This window comes from Lissotriton vulgaris, chromosome 2_1 (genome assembly GCF_964263255.1).
Source record: "Lissotriton vulgaris chromosome 2_1, aLisVul1.2, whole genome shotgun sequence".
Lineage (NCBI taxonomy): Eukaryota > Metazoa > Chordata > Amphibia > Caudata > Salamandridae > Lissotriton > Lissotriton vulgaris.
In genome coordinates, this window is record NC_141687.1 from 62,624,354 (window position 1) to 62,642,578 (window position 18,225).

At 50.8% G+C, this 18,225-nt stretch overlaps 1 protein-coding gene across 1 annotated transcript in view; it reads right to left on the bottom strand.

Annotated features, from left to right (window-relative positions):
* PNKD (PNKD metallo-beta-lactamase domain containing) overlaps positions 1-17,715 on the bottom strand; it is a 278,177-nt gene extending 260,462 nt beyond the window's left edge. The window contains exon 1 of the mRNA XM_086954467.1: positions 17,417-17,715. Within this exon, the coding sequence (XP_086810593.1) occupies positions 17,417-17,661 (245 nt within the window). The 5' untranslated portion in view covers positions 17,662-17,715. The remainder of the gene's footprint in view (positions 1-17,416) is intronic.
* Between the last annotated feature and the right edge of the window lie 510 nt (positions 17,716-18,225).

The following is an 18,225-nucleotide window of genomic DNA, read 5'->3' on the forward strand; positions in this document are numbered from 1 at the left end:
GGAGTGAGGTTCCTGGGCCTGTGCACAACCACAGATACCCCATGGAGTGAGGCTCCTGGGCCTGTCCACAACCACAGATACCCCATGGAGTGAGGCTCCTGTGCCTGTCCACAACCACAGATACCCCATGGAGTGAGGCCCCTGGGCCTGTCCACAACCACAGATACCCCATGGAGTGAGGCTCCTGGGCCTGCCCACAACCACAGATACCCCATGGAGTGAGGCTCCTGGGCCTGCCCACAACCACAGATACTCCATGGAGTATGGCTCCTGGGCCTGTCCACAACCACAGATACTCCATGGAGTATGGCTCCTAGGCCTGTCCACAACCACAGATACTCCATGGAGTATGGCTCCTGGGCCTGTCTACAACCACAGATACCCCATGGAGTGAGGCTCCTGGACCTGCCCACAACCACAGATACTCCATGGAGTGAGGTTCCTGGGCCTGTCCACAACCACAGATACTCCATGGAGTATGGCTCCTAGGCCTGTCCACAACCACAGATACTCCATGGAGTATGGCTCCTGGGCCTGTCTACAACCACAGATACCCCATGGAGTGAGGCTCCTGGACCTGCCCACAACCACAGATACCCCATGGAGTGAGGCTCCTGGACCTGCCCACAACCACAGATACCCCATGGAGTGAGGCTCCTGGGCCTGTCCACAACCACAGATACCCCATGGAGTGAGGCCCCTGGGCCTGTCCACAACCACAGATACCCCATGGAGTGAGGCTCCTGGGCCTGCCCACAACCACAGATACCCCATGGAGTGAGGCTCCTGGGCCTGCCCACAACCACAGATACTCCATGGAGTACGGCTCCTGGGCCTGTCCACAACCACAGATACTCCATGGAGTGAGGCTCCTGGGCCTGTCCACAACCACAGATACTCCATGGAGTACGGCTCCTGGGCCTGTCCACAACCACAGATACTCCATGGAGTACGGCTCCTGGGCCTGTCCACAACCACAGATACTCCATGGAGTGAGGCTCCTGGGCCTGCCCACAACCACAGATACTCCATAGAGTAAGGCTCATAGGCCTGCCCTCAACCACAGATACTCCATGGAGTACGGCTCCTGGGCCTGTCCACAACCACAGATACTCCATGGAGTAAGGGTCCTGGGCCTGTCCACAAACACAGATACTCCATGGAGTATGGCTCCTGGGCCTGCCCACAACCACAGATACTCCATGGAGTATGGCTCCTGGGCCTACCCACAACCACAGATACCCCATGGAGTAAGGCTCCTGGGCCTGTCCACAACCACAGATACTCCATGGAGTAAGGGTCCTGGGCCAGCCGACAAACACAGATACTCCATGGAGTGAGGCTCCTGGGCCAGCCCACAACCACAGATGCTCCATGGAGTGAGGCTCCTGGGCCAGCCCACAACCACAGATACTCAATGGAGTAAGGCTCCTGGGCCAGCCCACAACCACAGATACTCCATGGAGTGAGGCTCCTGGGCCTGTCCACAACCACAGATACTCCATGGAGTGAGGCTCCTGGGCCAGTCCACAACCACAGATACTCCATGGAGTGAGGCTCCTGGGCCTGTCCACAACCACAGACACTCCATGGAGTAAGGCTTTTGGGCCTGTCCTCAACCACAGATACTCCATGGAGTAAGGCTCCTGGGCCTGCCCACAACCACAGATACTCCATGGAGTACGGCTCCTGGGCCTGCCCACAACCACAGATACTCAATGGAGTAAGGCTCCGGGGCCTGTCCACAACCACAGACACCCCATGGAGTGATGCTCCGGGGCCTGTCCACAACCACAGATGCTCCATGGAGTGAGGCTCCTGGGCCTGTCCACAACCACAGATGCTCCATGGAGTGAGGCTCCTGGGCCTGTCCACAACCACAGATGCTCCATGGAGTACGGCTCCTGGGCCTGCCTACAACCACAGATACTCCATGGAGTACGGCTCCTGGGCCTGTCCACAACCACAGATACTCCATGGAGTACGGCTCCTGGGCCTGTCCACAACCACAGATACTCCACGGAGTACGGCTCCTGGGCCTTCCCACAACCACAGATACTCCATGGAGTGAGGCGCCTGGGCCTGTCCACAACCACAGATGCTCCATGGAGTGAGGCTCCTGGGCCTGTCCACAACCACAGATACTCCATGGAGTATGGCTCCTCCCGGGCCTGCCCACAACCACAGATACTCCATGGAGTGAGGCTCCTGGGCCTGCCTACAACCACAGATACTCAATGGAGTAAGGCTCCTGGGCCTGTCCACAACCACAAATACCCCATGGAGTAAGGCTCCTGTGCCTGCCCACAACCACAGATACCCCATGGAGTAAGGTTCCTGGGCCTGCCCACAACCACAGATACCCCATGGAGTACGGCTCCTGGGCCTGCCCACAACCACAGATACTCCATGGAGTACGGCTACTGGGCCTGCCCACAACCACAGATACTCCATGGAGTATGGATCCTGGGCCGGCCCACAACCAGAGATACTCAATGGAGTGAGGCTCCTGGGCCTGTCCACAACCACAGATACTCCATGGAGTAAGGCTCCTGGGCCTGTCCTCAACCACAGATACCCCATGGAGTGAGCCTCCTGGGCCTGTCCACAACCACAGACACTCCATGGAGTAAGGCTTTTGGGCCTGTCCTCAACCACAGATACTCCATGGAGTAAGGCTCCTGGGCCTGTCCACAACCACAGATACTCCATGGAGTAAGGCTCATGGGCCTGTCCTCAACCACAGATACCCCATGGAGTGAGGCTCCTGGGCCTGTCCACAACCACAGACACTCCATGGAGTAAGGCTTTTGGGCCTGTCCTCAACCACAGATACTCCATGGAGTGAGGCTCCTGGGCCTGCCCACAACCACAGATACCCCATGGAGTATGGCCCCTGGGCCTGGCCACAACCACAGATACTCCATGGAGTGAGGCTCTTGGGCCTGTCCACAACCACAGATACTCCATGGAGTATGGATCCTGGGCCGGCCCACAACCACAGATACTCAATGGAGTACGGTTCCTAGAGTAATGCTGTGCTGCAGGTACTCCCTGGAATAAAGCTACACAACGGAAACCGACAAAGGGTAATGCTACACTATGGGAACTCCCTGGAATAGCGAAGCACCACGAGCACTCACCAGAGTAATGCTGCACTACATGAAAGCCCTAGAGTAATGCTGCACCACAGGCACACACTGGAGTAATGCTGCACCACAGGCACACACTGGAGTAATGCTGCACCACAGGCACACAATGGAGTAATGCTGCACCACAGGCACACAATGGAGTAATGCTGCACCATGGGCACACACTGGAGTAATGCTGCACCACAGGCACACAATGGAGTAATGCTGCACCACGGGCACTCACTGGAGTAATGCTGCACCACAGGCACACAATGGAGTAATGCTGCACCACAGGCACACACTGGAGTAATGCTGCACCACAGGCACACACTGGAGTAATGCTGCACCACGGGCACTCACTGGAGTAATGCTGCACCACGGGCACTCACTGGAGTAATGCTGCACCACGGGCACTCACTGGAGTAATGCTGCACCACGGGCACACACTGGAGTAATGCTGCACCACAGGCACACACTGGAGTAATGCTGCACCACAGAGACACACTGGAGTAATGCTGCACCACAGGCACACACCAGAGTAATGGTGCACCCCAGGCACACACCAGAGTAATGGTGCACCACAGGCACACACCAGAGTAATGGTGCACCACAGGCACACACCAGAGTAATGGTGCACCACAGGCACACACTGGAGTAATGCTGCACCACGGGCACACACTGGAGTAATGCTGCACCACGGGCACACACTGGAGTAATGCTGCACCACGGGCACACACTGGAGTAATGCTGCACCACAGGTACACACTGGAGTAATGCTGCATCACAGGCACACACTGGAGAAATGCTGCATCGCAGGCACACACTGGAGTAATGCTGCACCACGGGCACTCACTGGAGTAATGCTGCACCACGGGCACTCACTGGAGTAATGCTGCACCACGGGCACTCACTGGAGTAATGCTGCACCACGGGCACACACTGGAGTAATGCTTCACCACAGGCACACACTGGAGTAATGCTGCACCACGGGCACTCACTGGAGTAATGCTGCACCACGGGCACTCACTGGAGTAATGCTGCATCACGGGCACACACTGGAATAATGCTGCACCACAGGCACACACTGGAGTAATGCTGCACCACAGGCACACGCACCACAGGCACACACTGGAGTAATGCTGCACCACAGGCCCAAACTGGAGTAATGCTGCACCACAGGCACACACTGGAGTAATGCTGCACCACTGGCAACACTGGAGTAATGCTGCACCACAGGCGCACACTCGAGAAATGCTGCACCACTGGCACACACTGGAGTAATGCTGCACCACTGGCACACACTGGAGTAATGCTGCACCACAGGCACACACTGGAGTAATGCTGCACCACTGGCACACACTGGAGTAATGCTGCACCACAGGCGCACACTGGAGTAATGCTGCACCACAGGCGCACACTCGAGTAATGCTGCACCACAGGCACACACTGGAGTAATGCTGCACCACAGAGACACACTGGAGTAATGCTGCACCACAGGCACACACCAGAGTAATGGTGCACCACAGGCACACACCAGAGTAATGGTGCACCACAGGCACACACCAGAGTAATGGTGCACCACAGGCACACACTGGAGTAATGCTGCACCACGGGCACACACTGGAGTAATGCTGCACCACGGGCACACACTGGAGTAATGCTGCACCACAGGTACACACTGGAGTAATGCTGCATCACAGGCACACACTGGAGAAATGCTGCATCGCAGGCACACACTGGAGTAATGCTGCACCACGGGCACTCACTGGAGTAATGCTGCACCACGGGCACTCACTGGAGTAATGCTGCACCACGGGCACACACTGGAGTAATGCTGCACCACAGGTACACACTGGAGTAATGCTGCATCACAGGCACACACTGGAGAAATGCTGCATCGCAGGCACACACTGGAGTAATGCTGCACCACAGGCACACACTGGAGTAATGCTGCATCACAGGCACACACTGGAGTAATGCTGCACCACGGGCACTCACTGGAGTAATGCTGCACCACGGGCACACACTGGAGTAATGCTGCACCACAGGTACACACTGGAGTAATGCTGCATCACAGGCACACACTGGAGAAATGCTGCATCGCAGGCACACACTGGAGTAATGCTGCATCACAGGCACACACTGGAGTAATGCTGCACCACAGGCACACACTGGAGTAATGCTGCACCACAGGCACACACACCACAGGCACACACTGGAGTAATGCTGCACCACAGGCGCACACTCGAGTAATGCTGCACCACAGGTACACACTGGAGTAATGCTCTGGACATACTAGCTCTTTTGCTGCGGCTTAAGATTCTGAATAATGTTACTGGCTCCTATGCTGGGGTTTAAGATTCTGAATATTGTTACTAGCTCCTATGCTGGGGGTTTAAGATTCTGAATAATGTTACTAGCTCCTATGCTGGGTCTTAAGATTCTGAATAATGTTACTAGCTTCTATGCTGGGTATTTAGATTCTAAATAATGTTACTAGCTCCTATGCTGGGTCTTAAGATTCTGAATAATGTTACTAGCTCCTATGCTGGGTCTTAAGATTCTGAATAATGTTACTAGCTCCTATGCTGGGTCTTAAGATTCTGAATAATGTCACTGGCTCCTATCCTTGGGCTTAAGAATCTGAATAATGTTACCAGCTCCTATGCTGGGGCTTAAGATTCTGAATAATGTTACTAGCTCCTATGCTGGGGCTTAAGATTCTGAGTAATGTTACTAGCTCCTATGCTGGGGTTTAAGATTCTGAATAATGTTACCAGCTCCTATGCAGGGGCTTAAGATTCTGAATAATGTTACTAGCTCCTATGCTGGGTCTTAAGATTCTGAATAATGTTACTAGCTCCTATGCTGGGTCTTAAGATTCTGAATAATGTTACTAGCTTCTATGCTGGGTATTTAGATTCTAAATAATGTTACTAGCTCCTATGCTGGGTCTTAAGATTCTGAATAATGTTACTAGCTCCTATCCTTGGGCTTAAGATTCTGAATAATGTTACTAGCTCCTATGCTGGGGCTTAAGATTCTGAATAATGTTACTAGCTCCTATGCTGGGGCTTAAGATTCTGAGTAATGTTACTAGCTCCTATGCTGGGGTTTAAGATTCTGAATAATGTTACCAGCTCCTATGCAGGGGCTTAAGATTCTGAATAATGTTACTAGCTCCTATGCTGGGGCTTAAGATTCTGAATAATGTTACTAGCTCCTATGCAGGGGCTTAAGATTCTGAATAATGTTACTAGCTCCTTTGCTGCGGCTTAAGATTCTGAATAATGTTACTAGCTCCTATGCTGGGGCTTAAGATTCTGAATAATGTTACTAGCTCCTATGCTGGGGCTTAAGATTCTGAATAATGTTACTAGCTCCTATGCTGGGGCTTAGGATTCTGAATGTTGTTACTAGCTCCTATGCTGGGGCTTAAGATTCTGAATAATGTTACTAGCTCCTATGCTGGGGCTTAAGATTCTGAATAATGTTACTAGCTCCTATGCAGGGGCTTAAGATTCTGAATAATGTTACTAGCTCCTTTGCTGCGGCTTAAGATTCTGAATAATGTTACTAGCTCCTATGCTGGGGCTTAAGATTCTGAATAATGTTACTAGCTCCTATGCTGGGGCTTAAGATTCTGAATAATGTTACTAGCTCCTATGCTGGGGCTTAAGATTCTGAATAATGTTACTAGCTCCTATGCTGGGGCTTAGGATTCTGAATGTTGTTACTAGCTCCTATGCTGGGGCTTAAGATTCCGAATAACGTTACCTGCTTCTGCAGCAATTAATGCAAATTTGCGCCTTATAAATTGGTACTTTTAATTTGTAAAATCAGCAGGGCTGGCTTTGAAAATGCAAGCTCCTTTGTGGCGTCATGCATCCCCGCGAGTAGCGTTGAGACAAAATTACTCACCCCAGGACACTATGCCATTGTGGCCTGGGTGAAACCCCCCAAGGTTTCCTGCTGAGCTGTCTGTACTACTCTTCGACTCAATCAGATAAGACGCGTGCGGCAGGGACAGTCAAGGAGAGGCCGCATCCTTGGAAAGAAAGAGGTCCATCACCCCTGACGGCTGAGGCTGAAAGCCCGATATGAAACCACTGTCCTGTTGACTTTGAGCTTGCACTTCCAACCAATGGCATTGCTTTTGGTCTCCTGCTTCTGATCTGTAATAATAATAATAAGAGAGATCTATAGAGCGCCTGGTTACTCCCACTGGTGTGTCCCCGCGCTATGGTGAGAGGCAGCCCCAAAGTGCTAGAGAGCGAAAGCAGAGATTAAGAATGCCCTAAATCCACACGAAAAAAAGGTGATTTTCAAGTCCTTCCTAAACTTGGTTTCCGCTGCCTCCAGCCTAAGACTCAATGGCAGTTTGTTCCAGTTTTGAGGGGCAGGCGACGGAACGATCTGCCACCCATCCTGGACTTCAATATCTTTGGGACCGTCATCAGACCCGATCCACAGGATCTCAGTTGCCTAGTGGGCAGATAACGAGAGACCAAGTCCGCCAGGTATGCAGGGCCCTTACCTTGGGAGATGCGGTGGCGCACACAGAGTGCCTTAAACTTCACCCTCTCTCTGATAGGGAGCCAATGAAGCGACACCAGAGCCTTCGTCGTAGACGCCATTCTAGGTAACATGAGAACCAGCCTAGTCGCGGCATTCGCACACATTGGAGCCCATTTAGACACGCCCCGGCGCACCCAGGTACAGTAAATTGCCGTAGTCCAGGCGGGAAGTTACAAGTGCGTGCACCATAGACTTCCTGGCAGGTACCGGCAGCAGGTCCAAGGTCGTATTAAGGTTTTTTAGGACCCCAAAACAGGTACCGGCCACCCGAGACCCGTCTGATCTTATGCATATTTTCGCTTGTTTTTAGTGAAATAAGCATCAAAATATCCACTTCTGCAGTCGGACTGAACTTGAACTTTAACCTCAATTGAATTCTGCAGATGTCCGGCCTCCAAAACTTTTTATGAATATTAAACCCTTCAGAGAGCCGGTGCTTGTTTTTATAATGGAGCATGCGACTCGACTAGTGTTTGTGAATTCAGTGGGTTTCTTTGGTGATAACTGGAGACAAGCACCCCCGAGCGTCATAAATAACGTGGCTGGGACACTTTAACTGCTCACTCCACTGAAACGCTGTCTTTCATCTGCCTCGTCTGCCTGGCTGAATATCCCCTGGTCCCAGACCGGCCAGCGAGAGCTGAGGGGGTGAAACGGGAGCTCTGGGCTTCAAAAGGACATCCTTAACAGCCAAATTCATGCCAGTTCCCAAACTGTGTGCTTGGTGCGAGGGTCTCCTGGCACGTTTTGATGACGCACTGGGGGGCCGCGGCGCATAGATTGGGAAGCACTTTATGCGGTTAATTGGGAAACTAAAACATGCACGTTCTTTGAATGCAGGGATCGTAGCAAAGACGATCATATATGCACATTACACACACACACAACGCAGCTTGTTGTCTGGTGCTTGCGTTGCACGCACGCCTGTGCACAAACAAGGTGCAGAATGCGCACTACTGCACCCTTGCTCTGCGCACAAGCCCACGAAAAAACCATGTTAACAACTACATGCACGCCTCACGTGCTCTATGCACTGGAGACGCAGCCCCTATGGACTGCCTGGAATATTAACATAATTACACCGAGCTGCGGATAATTAGCGCGCTGCCAGTCAGGGCACTGTCCTCGGAAGATGGCAGCCTGGATCGGTCAGCATTTGAACCCGTGCCCCAGGGGTATACAGAGATGTCTACAGTAGACATGTTCACGCAGAGGCCAGTTCAATTCATTGCATGGGAGCCTATCCATACAGCACCTCCAATCACTTTATGGCACTCATGCACCTGCCTATGGGTAGAGGTCATGTATTTATGTGTGTGTGTGTATATATATATATATATATATATATATATATATATATATATATATATATATATATATATATATATATATATATATATATATATGTGTTTATAGCACAAACCTGGCCTAAAGGCAAGGGAGCACTGCACAGACTCAAAGACAGGCATAACGTGAGCGAGAGACAGGAGAGGTATCCGGGGTGAGGACTATTGATGCAGTGTTCTGAAAAGTGGGCCTTTTTAATCTTTTCCTAAACTAAAGGAGCTTTGGGGGGGGATGGGTTCTGATGGATAAAGGGATGTAGTTTCAGATCCTGCGTGCATAGAGGAAAAGGGCTGATGTCTGGTATTTTTCTTTTTTTCTTTTCTTAGTCTGCAGTCCAATAGTGTCCCAGCTGTGTGTGTGCCAGAACCACCAGGGAAAGACAAGCAGGGGTTCTGGTTCTGATGGCTTTGTAAATGATGCGGTGAGGTCTGAGGATGGTGCGGCTGGCATTGAGAGCCAAGGGCAGATGAGGTGAGGGGGGATGCGATCATAATTCTTCAGGACAGGGATGAGACGTGCATAATTAGCTGTGTCTGGTGGCGCAGTGGACAAATGCAGCCATTGTAGGGGCCTGTGTTCGACCTCATAGTCACAGGTTCGAATCCTGGCGGGCTCACTCAGCCTTTCATCCATCTGTGGTCGATAAAATGAGTACCATTGAGTTGGGTAACAATATACACCTGTTATTCAGCGCCGTGAGACTTTAGGGTGATACCTGTGCTATACAAAAGTACGTGTTATGTTATATTGAGGAGTGTAAAGTGTCTTTACTCGAGGCCAGCGTGGAGTCTGAGAAACCATGGAGCTTTACGTTTCCATCTTGCAAAAGTGAGAGAACAAGAACTTGAACAGTTCTGAGATAAACCTTTTTACTTTATGGAGTAGAGAACTGGTACCAGGGTGTCTTTTATTTATTTGACAATGTGTTACTCGAGGGCGAGAATGGTGTCCAGGGTGAGCCCAAGTGACTTGGCATTCGGTGAAAGTTGGGATTCGAGGCGGTCAAAGTTCATTTGATTGCTCCAGGTTTGTACTGTATCTTGAAGCTGTTCTTGGCAAACAGCAGGAATTCTGCCTTGGTTGGGGTGATCCTCAGCTGGGTGCAGCCGGGTCCGGGTGAGGTGCAGGCAGTGTTTGAGGCAGTGGATGTCCTGCACAGAGGAGATCACTACCCTACTAATAACCCCTGCCCTGCCGATGCTACTTGGTATACTCTTATTATTGATTCTGCTTCAGAAAGGATTATTGACCTGCCAGATCACTGGTATTGTTAGGTTGTTTTATTGATGTTACATGTGGTAAAACTCCAGCGCTGTTGAAGCAGTTTACTGAAGTGTCACAAGGATACCCTGGAATGGGTTTGCATCGGTCGAATCAAGCTTAAAGCGTCTTCTTTCTTTGTAAAGTATGCCCTGATGATTCAGACTTACTTTCAATAACTTATGTGCAACTAAACGCAACTGACCCTTGCAAGGCACTCTGATGCCCTTTGGGGCCTCGTACATGCCAACATAAACATTTTAAATAAATAAATCGATTATCATCAACATTAATTTTCTTTCGATTCAATGGACCATAAAAGTGCACAGTGCAGAAAAACATTATAAATGCATAAAGAGATACTAAAGACAGATCACATCCAAATACCGATGCACAGTAAAAAAAAGAAATAAAATCCTGCAATAGAGCAACAATTGACAAATGTTGCCCCCTGATTAGGACCAAGACCAGGAGGCAAAAACCTCAATGAGAGAAATCTTATGTCACCCAAAACGTGTGTATAATTTACATTCTTTCATAACTTAAGTCTCCGTTTCGGGTTTTAAAAGCCAATAAATTCATCTAAGAAATAAAAGCACATACGTCAAATATGTACACATTAGGGTCCAGCTTGAAATAAGAAGCTAATTAGTTAAAAAGGAAGATCTTAAAATAGGATTGGTCGCTTTCTTGATCCCCTGCACAGAGTATCGAAATCAACACAGGCCATGTCTTCATCACCAAAGAAGCCCCTCTATTCTGATCAATGTGAGAGGTCCATCCCTTATCCTAGGAACATTTTCCTAACACGCCATAAGGAAAAGAGATATCTCGATACCGTGAACACTATCGCGTGGTGGAGCTCGTATTTCAGTATTCTTAGGGCCTCTAGGTGGTTGGGATCCCTAGGTTCCTGCAAGTCTGTACTATGCACTTTTGTCTCACTCTTATACATGCCGGACAAAAGAGCACGTGTGCTTCGGTGACTTCTGCTGCGCCACAGAAGGGACAATCCTAATCGATTATCCTTTGATGGGTCTTGGTAAAGATTGATTAGCTGATGGCAATATCATCTGGAGAAGCCCATGCGGTAAGGGCCAGGGATTGGTGAAGCTGGCTCCTCAGTGGAGACCCTGACCACTGCTATACCCTGCAGAGACTGACTGCTGCGCACGAGGGGCCCACTACTGCGCATTGCACCGGCTCCTGCTCTGCCCTGCACACACTCCTGCAGTGTCACTCATACATGACTGTGCACAATACACTTGTAACTCCATTATATCCCGCGGCGCACCGGTGTTAAAGCACCAACATGCTCTCGCTGGGTCAGGTTGCACAGAGATGACAGGACATAATTATAAGTGTGACAGACTCATGAGAAAACCTGTTGGGCCAGTACTGTCACCACAAGTCTAAGAGCAATGAAAGCGAAGAACTGCCAAGCTGCAGGGCTAAGGAAGCAGTAAACAGTGCGGAGCCCTGGGAACCGCACACCCCTGTGGGGCCGATGGGACTAGCCACCCCCAAGACTCAGGGAGCAGATTACCCATTGAGACACAATGGACCAGCCATCTACAAGATTCCGGGATCCAACCACACCTGCAGGGAGAATGGGCCACCCACCCTCCCCCCACAGCTCACCCCTGGAGAACCAATGAGATCACCCCCTACCCAGCTCAGGGAGTCAGCCACCCCCTGGGAGTGCATTCTTTAGGTTTCATAAGCCAGAAAAGACATCCTTCCTCCCCATGAATCCACATGTATTGCTCCTAAACCCAAATTACTTATAAAGCATCTCACACTAATAAGCACCAACTGCCTCAAGCTAAACATTGACAAGAGGCACATTGTGATCTTCGGCAGAAACATGCCGCAGTAGGACTCCACGCGGTGGCCTGCGGAAATCAGACCCACTCTTCTCAGAGAACTCAAGCCAAGAACCTCTGGACAGTCACCGACAACCAATTCAAATGAACGGCCAAGAGAACGCAGTCTCTGTCTCCTGCTTCGACGCACTAAAGAACACTCACAAAACCATCCACCGAACCCTCGTCACCAACAAACGGGACTACAACAAAGCACTGTGTACTGGTATCAACACTCAATTGACCAGATGACGCCAGACCACACAGAACTCAGCAGCCAGACTCACCCTCAACCTGCCACCACGAACGAATATCAACCCGCACCTCTTAGAATTCCACTGGCTCCCCATGCACCAACAAGACCTCTCCAAACTCGCACACACATTCAAAGCCTTACACGACATAGACCCTGCATACCTCAACCATCACATCAGCTTCAAAAACTTACCAGACACCTGCGCTCGGCCGGACCCCTACTCCCACACATGCCCCACATACGCAGCACCAGGACTAGCAGTCGTGCTTTCTTCTACCTAGCTTGTAGGGTTAGGAATGACGTGCCCCTGCACACCAGGGCCACCTCCTCAGTTCCGGAGTTCCACAAGAAGCTGATGGCCTGGCTCTCCACCTCGGCCAGGCAACGGCTCGGCCCAGATGCTCATCTATAAGGGCCTCAATAGCCTTCCGGGAGAATTGAGCGCTCTACAAATACACAGAACATACCAAACAGGGCAAAACCTGTTTATGTTTGTTTAACCAACCAAAAACCACAACCTTTCCCCCAGGTAACAAACTAATTTTCTGAGCAATCACAACAACATATCCAATCCAACCAAATACACAAAAGTCTGAAAAAAATACATACAGCTTTACTATTTGTCATGTAACTCTTTTTAACTTCTTACTTGAATGCATCAATCTCTGATATTTATGTACTGCTGCTGTTTAGAAACTGTACTTCTTTTTATCCAAATACAATAAAATATTTGACAGACAAAAATTCATTCATTTAAAATTTCATACGCATAAAAACACAAATACACAGACAACATATACGAAGCAAAGGGGAGAGTTTTCAAGAAGATCTAATTAGTAATTTACAATAAGATCACTCCTACTTTTTGTGTCACTGGATCTCTAGAACATTCAATAACATATAAATGTACGATCAGAAACACAGACTGGGCGGCCGCATTTGTCGTTTGATAAAAGGGGTTACGGTGTAGTACCCCAATATTGAGAGGCAACTGGAGAGAAGTACCTTTCAACTGCCATGAAGAGTGGATTATGAAGAGTTGAGATATTCCACAACTGCAATCTCACAGTTGAAGGAAAATACCACTGTGAAGGCCCATTGACCAAAGGAACTTATTTAAGCAATTCCCTGAGCAACATCGTTATGATGGTGACCACAGACGATAGTCTGGCGAGATCACAGGCACAAGAAGGAAGCCTCGACTACTAGAAAGTGCAGAGACTGGAGATGCAGAAAGTGATATACTGGGACATGCCGGTCCTGGGACAACTGTGAATGAGATATCATTTTGGAGGAAATATGCATATGTAAGTCCTGAAGAAGGAGGTATTTACATGTCAGTGTCACCGAAACGCGTCAACGGAATTAAAAGCACAACCTATAGTGCATGAATGATATCTATATATTATTGAATGTACTCCTACAGATCCACTGTAAATGTAAATTGATACTTGTATAGCGCTCACCCGCAAGGGTCTCAAGGCGCTTGTACGAATACCGCTGTGGAACCCATCCTGGCTTTCCCTGTGAGGCGTCCACTCCTGGGCACCCCCAAGGTGGAGGCCGGGCATCCTTAGCGTTGTGGGGGCCGTTGTGGAGATTAAGCAAGCTCACTGGTTAGAGGCGGCATACCCGAGAGCAGAGGACGGCCCGGGACCAGGGTTCGATTCCCGGCGCGGCAGGTTTCTGGACCAGGGTCAGCGGACTCGATAATTCTCTCGCCTCGGTGCCCACTCTGATCAGCGATCACACTCGGCAACTCTGGGCATTAGCTTGCCTCATCTTCACTAACGGCCCCACCAGACCGCCGGGGATGCCTGGTCTCACCCTGGAGATACCCATTAAGGGACCATCTCTCAGGGAAGCCAGGAAGGGTTTCGCAGCGGTCGAAGCGCCTTGGGACCCTACGGGTAAGTAGTGCGCTATATAAATGCCTATACATTTACATACATACATTGCCCAGAGTTGCAGAGTGGGACTCCATGATTGGAATAGGCACCGAGGCGAGAATTATCAGGTCCGTGGAATTTTGAGCCCAAGACCCACCGAGGCGGGGAATTGAACCCTGGTCCCGGGCTAGACTTCTGCATCAGGGTCTGCCGCTCTAACCATTGAGCAGGATGAGTGCTATCATTTGAAAACAAACATTATTAAAGCTGTGTATATTTTTTCATACTTGTGTGGTACTTGGCTGGATTGGATGTGCTGTTGTGATTGACGAGGAGCGACTACTCGGAAAATAAGGTTTTTATCTGGGGGAAAGTTTGTGGTTTGTAGTACCCTCTCCCCTTGGTTTGAGGGCTATAGCTCGTCGTTCTGGTCTATTATTGTTGAACACCCTTGAGAGGCATCTGTATATCAAAATCACATTTCAATGGACACATTCTATATCGATTACGACATTGTTATCGATTTTTTAATGCTAAAAAAACAGGTGTGTGTTATTAAAATATTTCAAAAATCAGTGCTAGGCGAGGTGTAATAATTCTATTAGAAATATATCGAAAAGCAAGAGCTCTTTGCTGCACGCGCCGCACCACCTTCCCCAGCACGTAATTAATTACACCCCAATCTAAAAGGTGCACGAGAGCAGGCTGGACCGCCGTGGCAGAGATCAGGTGTAATCCTGAGGGCCAAGTACGGCTGGGCCGACTCAGACTTTCATCCCTTCACTGTCGATAAAACAAATGCCACTCGGGGAGCACGAGCTGCGCAGAGGGATCGCTGAGTTCACGCTCGGTTCAATCAGTCACGGGGTTTGTCTGTGAGTTCTGGTCACTGTAATTTTGTAACAATTCCCGGGTTACAAGGGAGCTGAGAAAGAAGCGAAGTGGGAGGCCTGCTCCCTTCAACCGCAGGGGTGGCCCCTGAGTCACAGAGCCGAAGGGGTCCGGGTCAGATGCTCCAGCCCGGCTCCTGCCACGCGCTGGGTGTAAAGTGGAGCTCTGGGCACTGTTATTAGGAGTGGGTTGTGAAGGACAGCCCTGCCGCCAGCCAGGGCCAAGCAAGCCCATGTATGTGACCACCAGAAACATGCGTGCCAAGCAAGAGCCCTGCAGGAAATGTATGTGCCACAGATATAAGAAACTGGAAATATTCAACATAGTGTACCTGCCAGAGAGAAAGGGAATATACCCTCCTTAAACCCTGTGCCAGGTGAAATACCACCCAATAAATATCTGAAGATGATGAACTTGCCAATCAGCTGCCAATAATGGCAATAGGGTTCTCTTGCTCGACATGCCAGGGCGCTGCCAGTAAGAGGAGGGCGCAGTTACAACCCTTGCTCACAGTTAAATGACCACCGTACCTCGTGCCTGCCCAAGAGCCTGCCGTGGTGAATTCCACGCGAACATGTGATGCATCTTCGTGACCCAGTGGAGAGGGGGCGGCGGGGGGTGGGGGGTGGAGAGTGGATGGTTCATTGAAGACATTATGAGGGACACACGTACAGGACCCTGCACCCGGACCCTGTCAAAATATAGTTTCCTACATCCACACACTTGTCACCAGACTACCGAAAGCGCTGCGATGCCATACTGATGGGAACGGAGCGCTATCCAAATGCTAATGTCAATGCATGCTGCCAGTTTCCCCTATACCAGGAAGGACTCTGGCACGAGGCAGGGCCGTCGCGCGCAGATAAGAAAGTGCACCCATTACACAAGTGCCTCCTCCCACCTGCCGGCCTGTGTCGCAAGATTGCACGAGTGGCCGCACTGGAGGCAGTGCTCCCTGTGCACTGCAGACAGCCTCCCTTGCCTGTGCATGCCCCGTTCTGCATTCACCTCATCTGCCTCAGCCGTGCCCGGCCTCGCACCCCATCCCTTCCCCGGGACACAGGTCATGGAGCCACCAGGCGCGTGGCACATCGCTGTGCACGAACCCACTCCTTTGTGTAACAACTCCCAGCGCTGCTGTCCGCCTGTCTGCACGCATAATTTGCTCGTAAAGGGTGATCTGCCCTTTCCTCGTCAGCGTTCACTTTATTACTGATTATTTCAGCCCCTCCCGCCACCTCGTGTGCATGAACCGCTGCATGTACATAGCAACTGCGCACCCCACAGTCCTAGTGCCGCCTATGCAATTAGTGCACACTGAGCTCTTCATTTGACAGAGTGCCCCTTCCGTGTGCGTTCACAATGATTATCACTGCGTGCACAGCGCCCCCTTCATTGGGCACTGGTTTAGCCTATACTAATTCATGCATATATTGTGCATAGACAGCTCCCTTGTGACTGGTGGGGCCTTTACTTGAGCAGGGTCCTTGCCTTCCTCCTGCATGCCACCGTGTCTGTGCAATCACATACTCACAAATAAATACACTTCTGGTTGTGTGTGCATACTCCCCTTCTTATGCATTTGACAAATATTTCCCCACCCTTCTTCAAGCGCCTTGAGACCCTCTGGGTATGTAGCGCGCTATATAAATTTATTGACTTGACTTGACTTGCTTCCACCTCACTGCTGAGTTGTGTCCCCATGCGTCCCCTTGCAAGTGCTTTCACGGTCACCTTTCTTGCACCCTTATTCTGCACAGGCCCATTTTCTTACTAATGGACCCACCACTTCAGCATGAATGCTTCCTCCTCGTGCATGCCCCCCTTCTTATGCCACTCTTGATTGTGCAACGTCCCCCATGCTCCCATGGAATATGCTCCCTTGCACATGCTTTCGTCTTTCTTTGCACGACCCCTTTACTTTGCACAGCCCTCCTTTTCATCTGAATGTCACCTTCTTATGCATGCACCCTTTCCCTTATGCATGCCTCCCTGTTCTTCTGCCATACATCACCCCACCGTGCATTGATCACACCTCCTTCTGCTTGCTTTCCCGCTCATGTGCATAGGCTGCCCCTTCTCGCACCCCTCCCTTGTGCATTTCCATCCCTGTGCCCCAGCTCCCCTCTAAATTGCGCCCCCGTTCTTGAACAGGGCCCCCTCCCTCGTTCTCCAGCCCGCTCCCCACAGATCACTCACGCCAGCCGGAAGAGCAGCCTCTTCGGAGGGGCCATGAACCCCAGGGGCGGGCGGCGGCCCCTGCCCGAGCCCCGCAGGCAGAGCAGTAGCAGCCCGCAGCAGCAGCAGCAGGCAGCGGTCGCAGCCACCAGCAGCGGCATCTCAGCACCCTGGGGCGGAGCCTGCGCGTGCTGCTGTGACACGCCTCCGTGATCTATGACAAGGGAAAGGGGCGGGACTCTGAGCACCGAAGCCAATCCCCTCATGGGACTGAGCGATGTCAGCGAACCCGAATCACAGCAACATGCTCCCTTTACCTCTATGACATCATAGAGGGGGCGGGTACATATACATACACATGGGTCTTACTCCACAAGAAGGCGTGGCTTTACCTCAACAGTACCACCGGCAGGGGGGGCGTGGACGAGTCGTGGACTCAAGACCAAAGCTGGGGGCGTGGTCTAAACTCCAAATACCAGGAAGAGGGCACGCCTCCCTTGTACCGTGGACAGCGATGTAGGGCGGAGCAAGTAGGCTGGAGCGGGAAATTATGTGTACAGCTGCCACGCCCACTCACCCTCGGTTGGCCGGCCAAGAGGCACAAGCTGACCATTCGCAGGCCAGCTGCCCGCTTGGGGGCGGAGTCTCGTTGTTGGGCAGGTTCCAAAGGCGAAAGGTGACCCCTGGTGCGCACAATGGGGAAGTGCAGAGGTATGTGCCCTCCTGCTAACATTGACGTTTTCTGCTAATTGAGATCAATAAAAATCATCACGAGGTACTATGATTAGTGTTGTATGCCTTTACGTGGGTGATACTTAATAATTATGGAA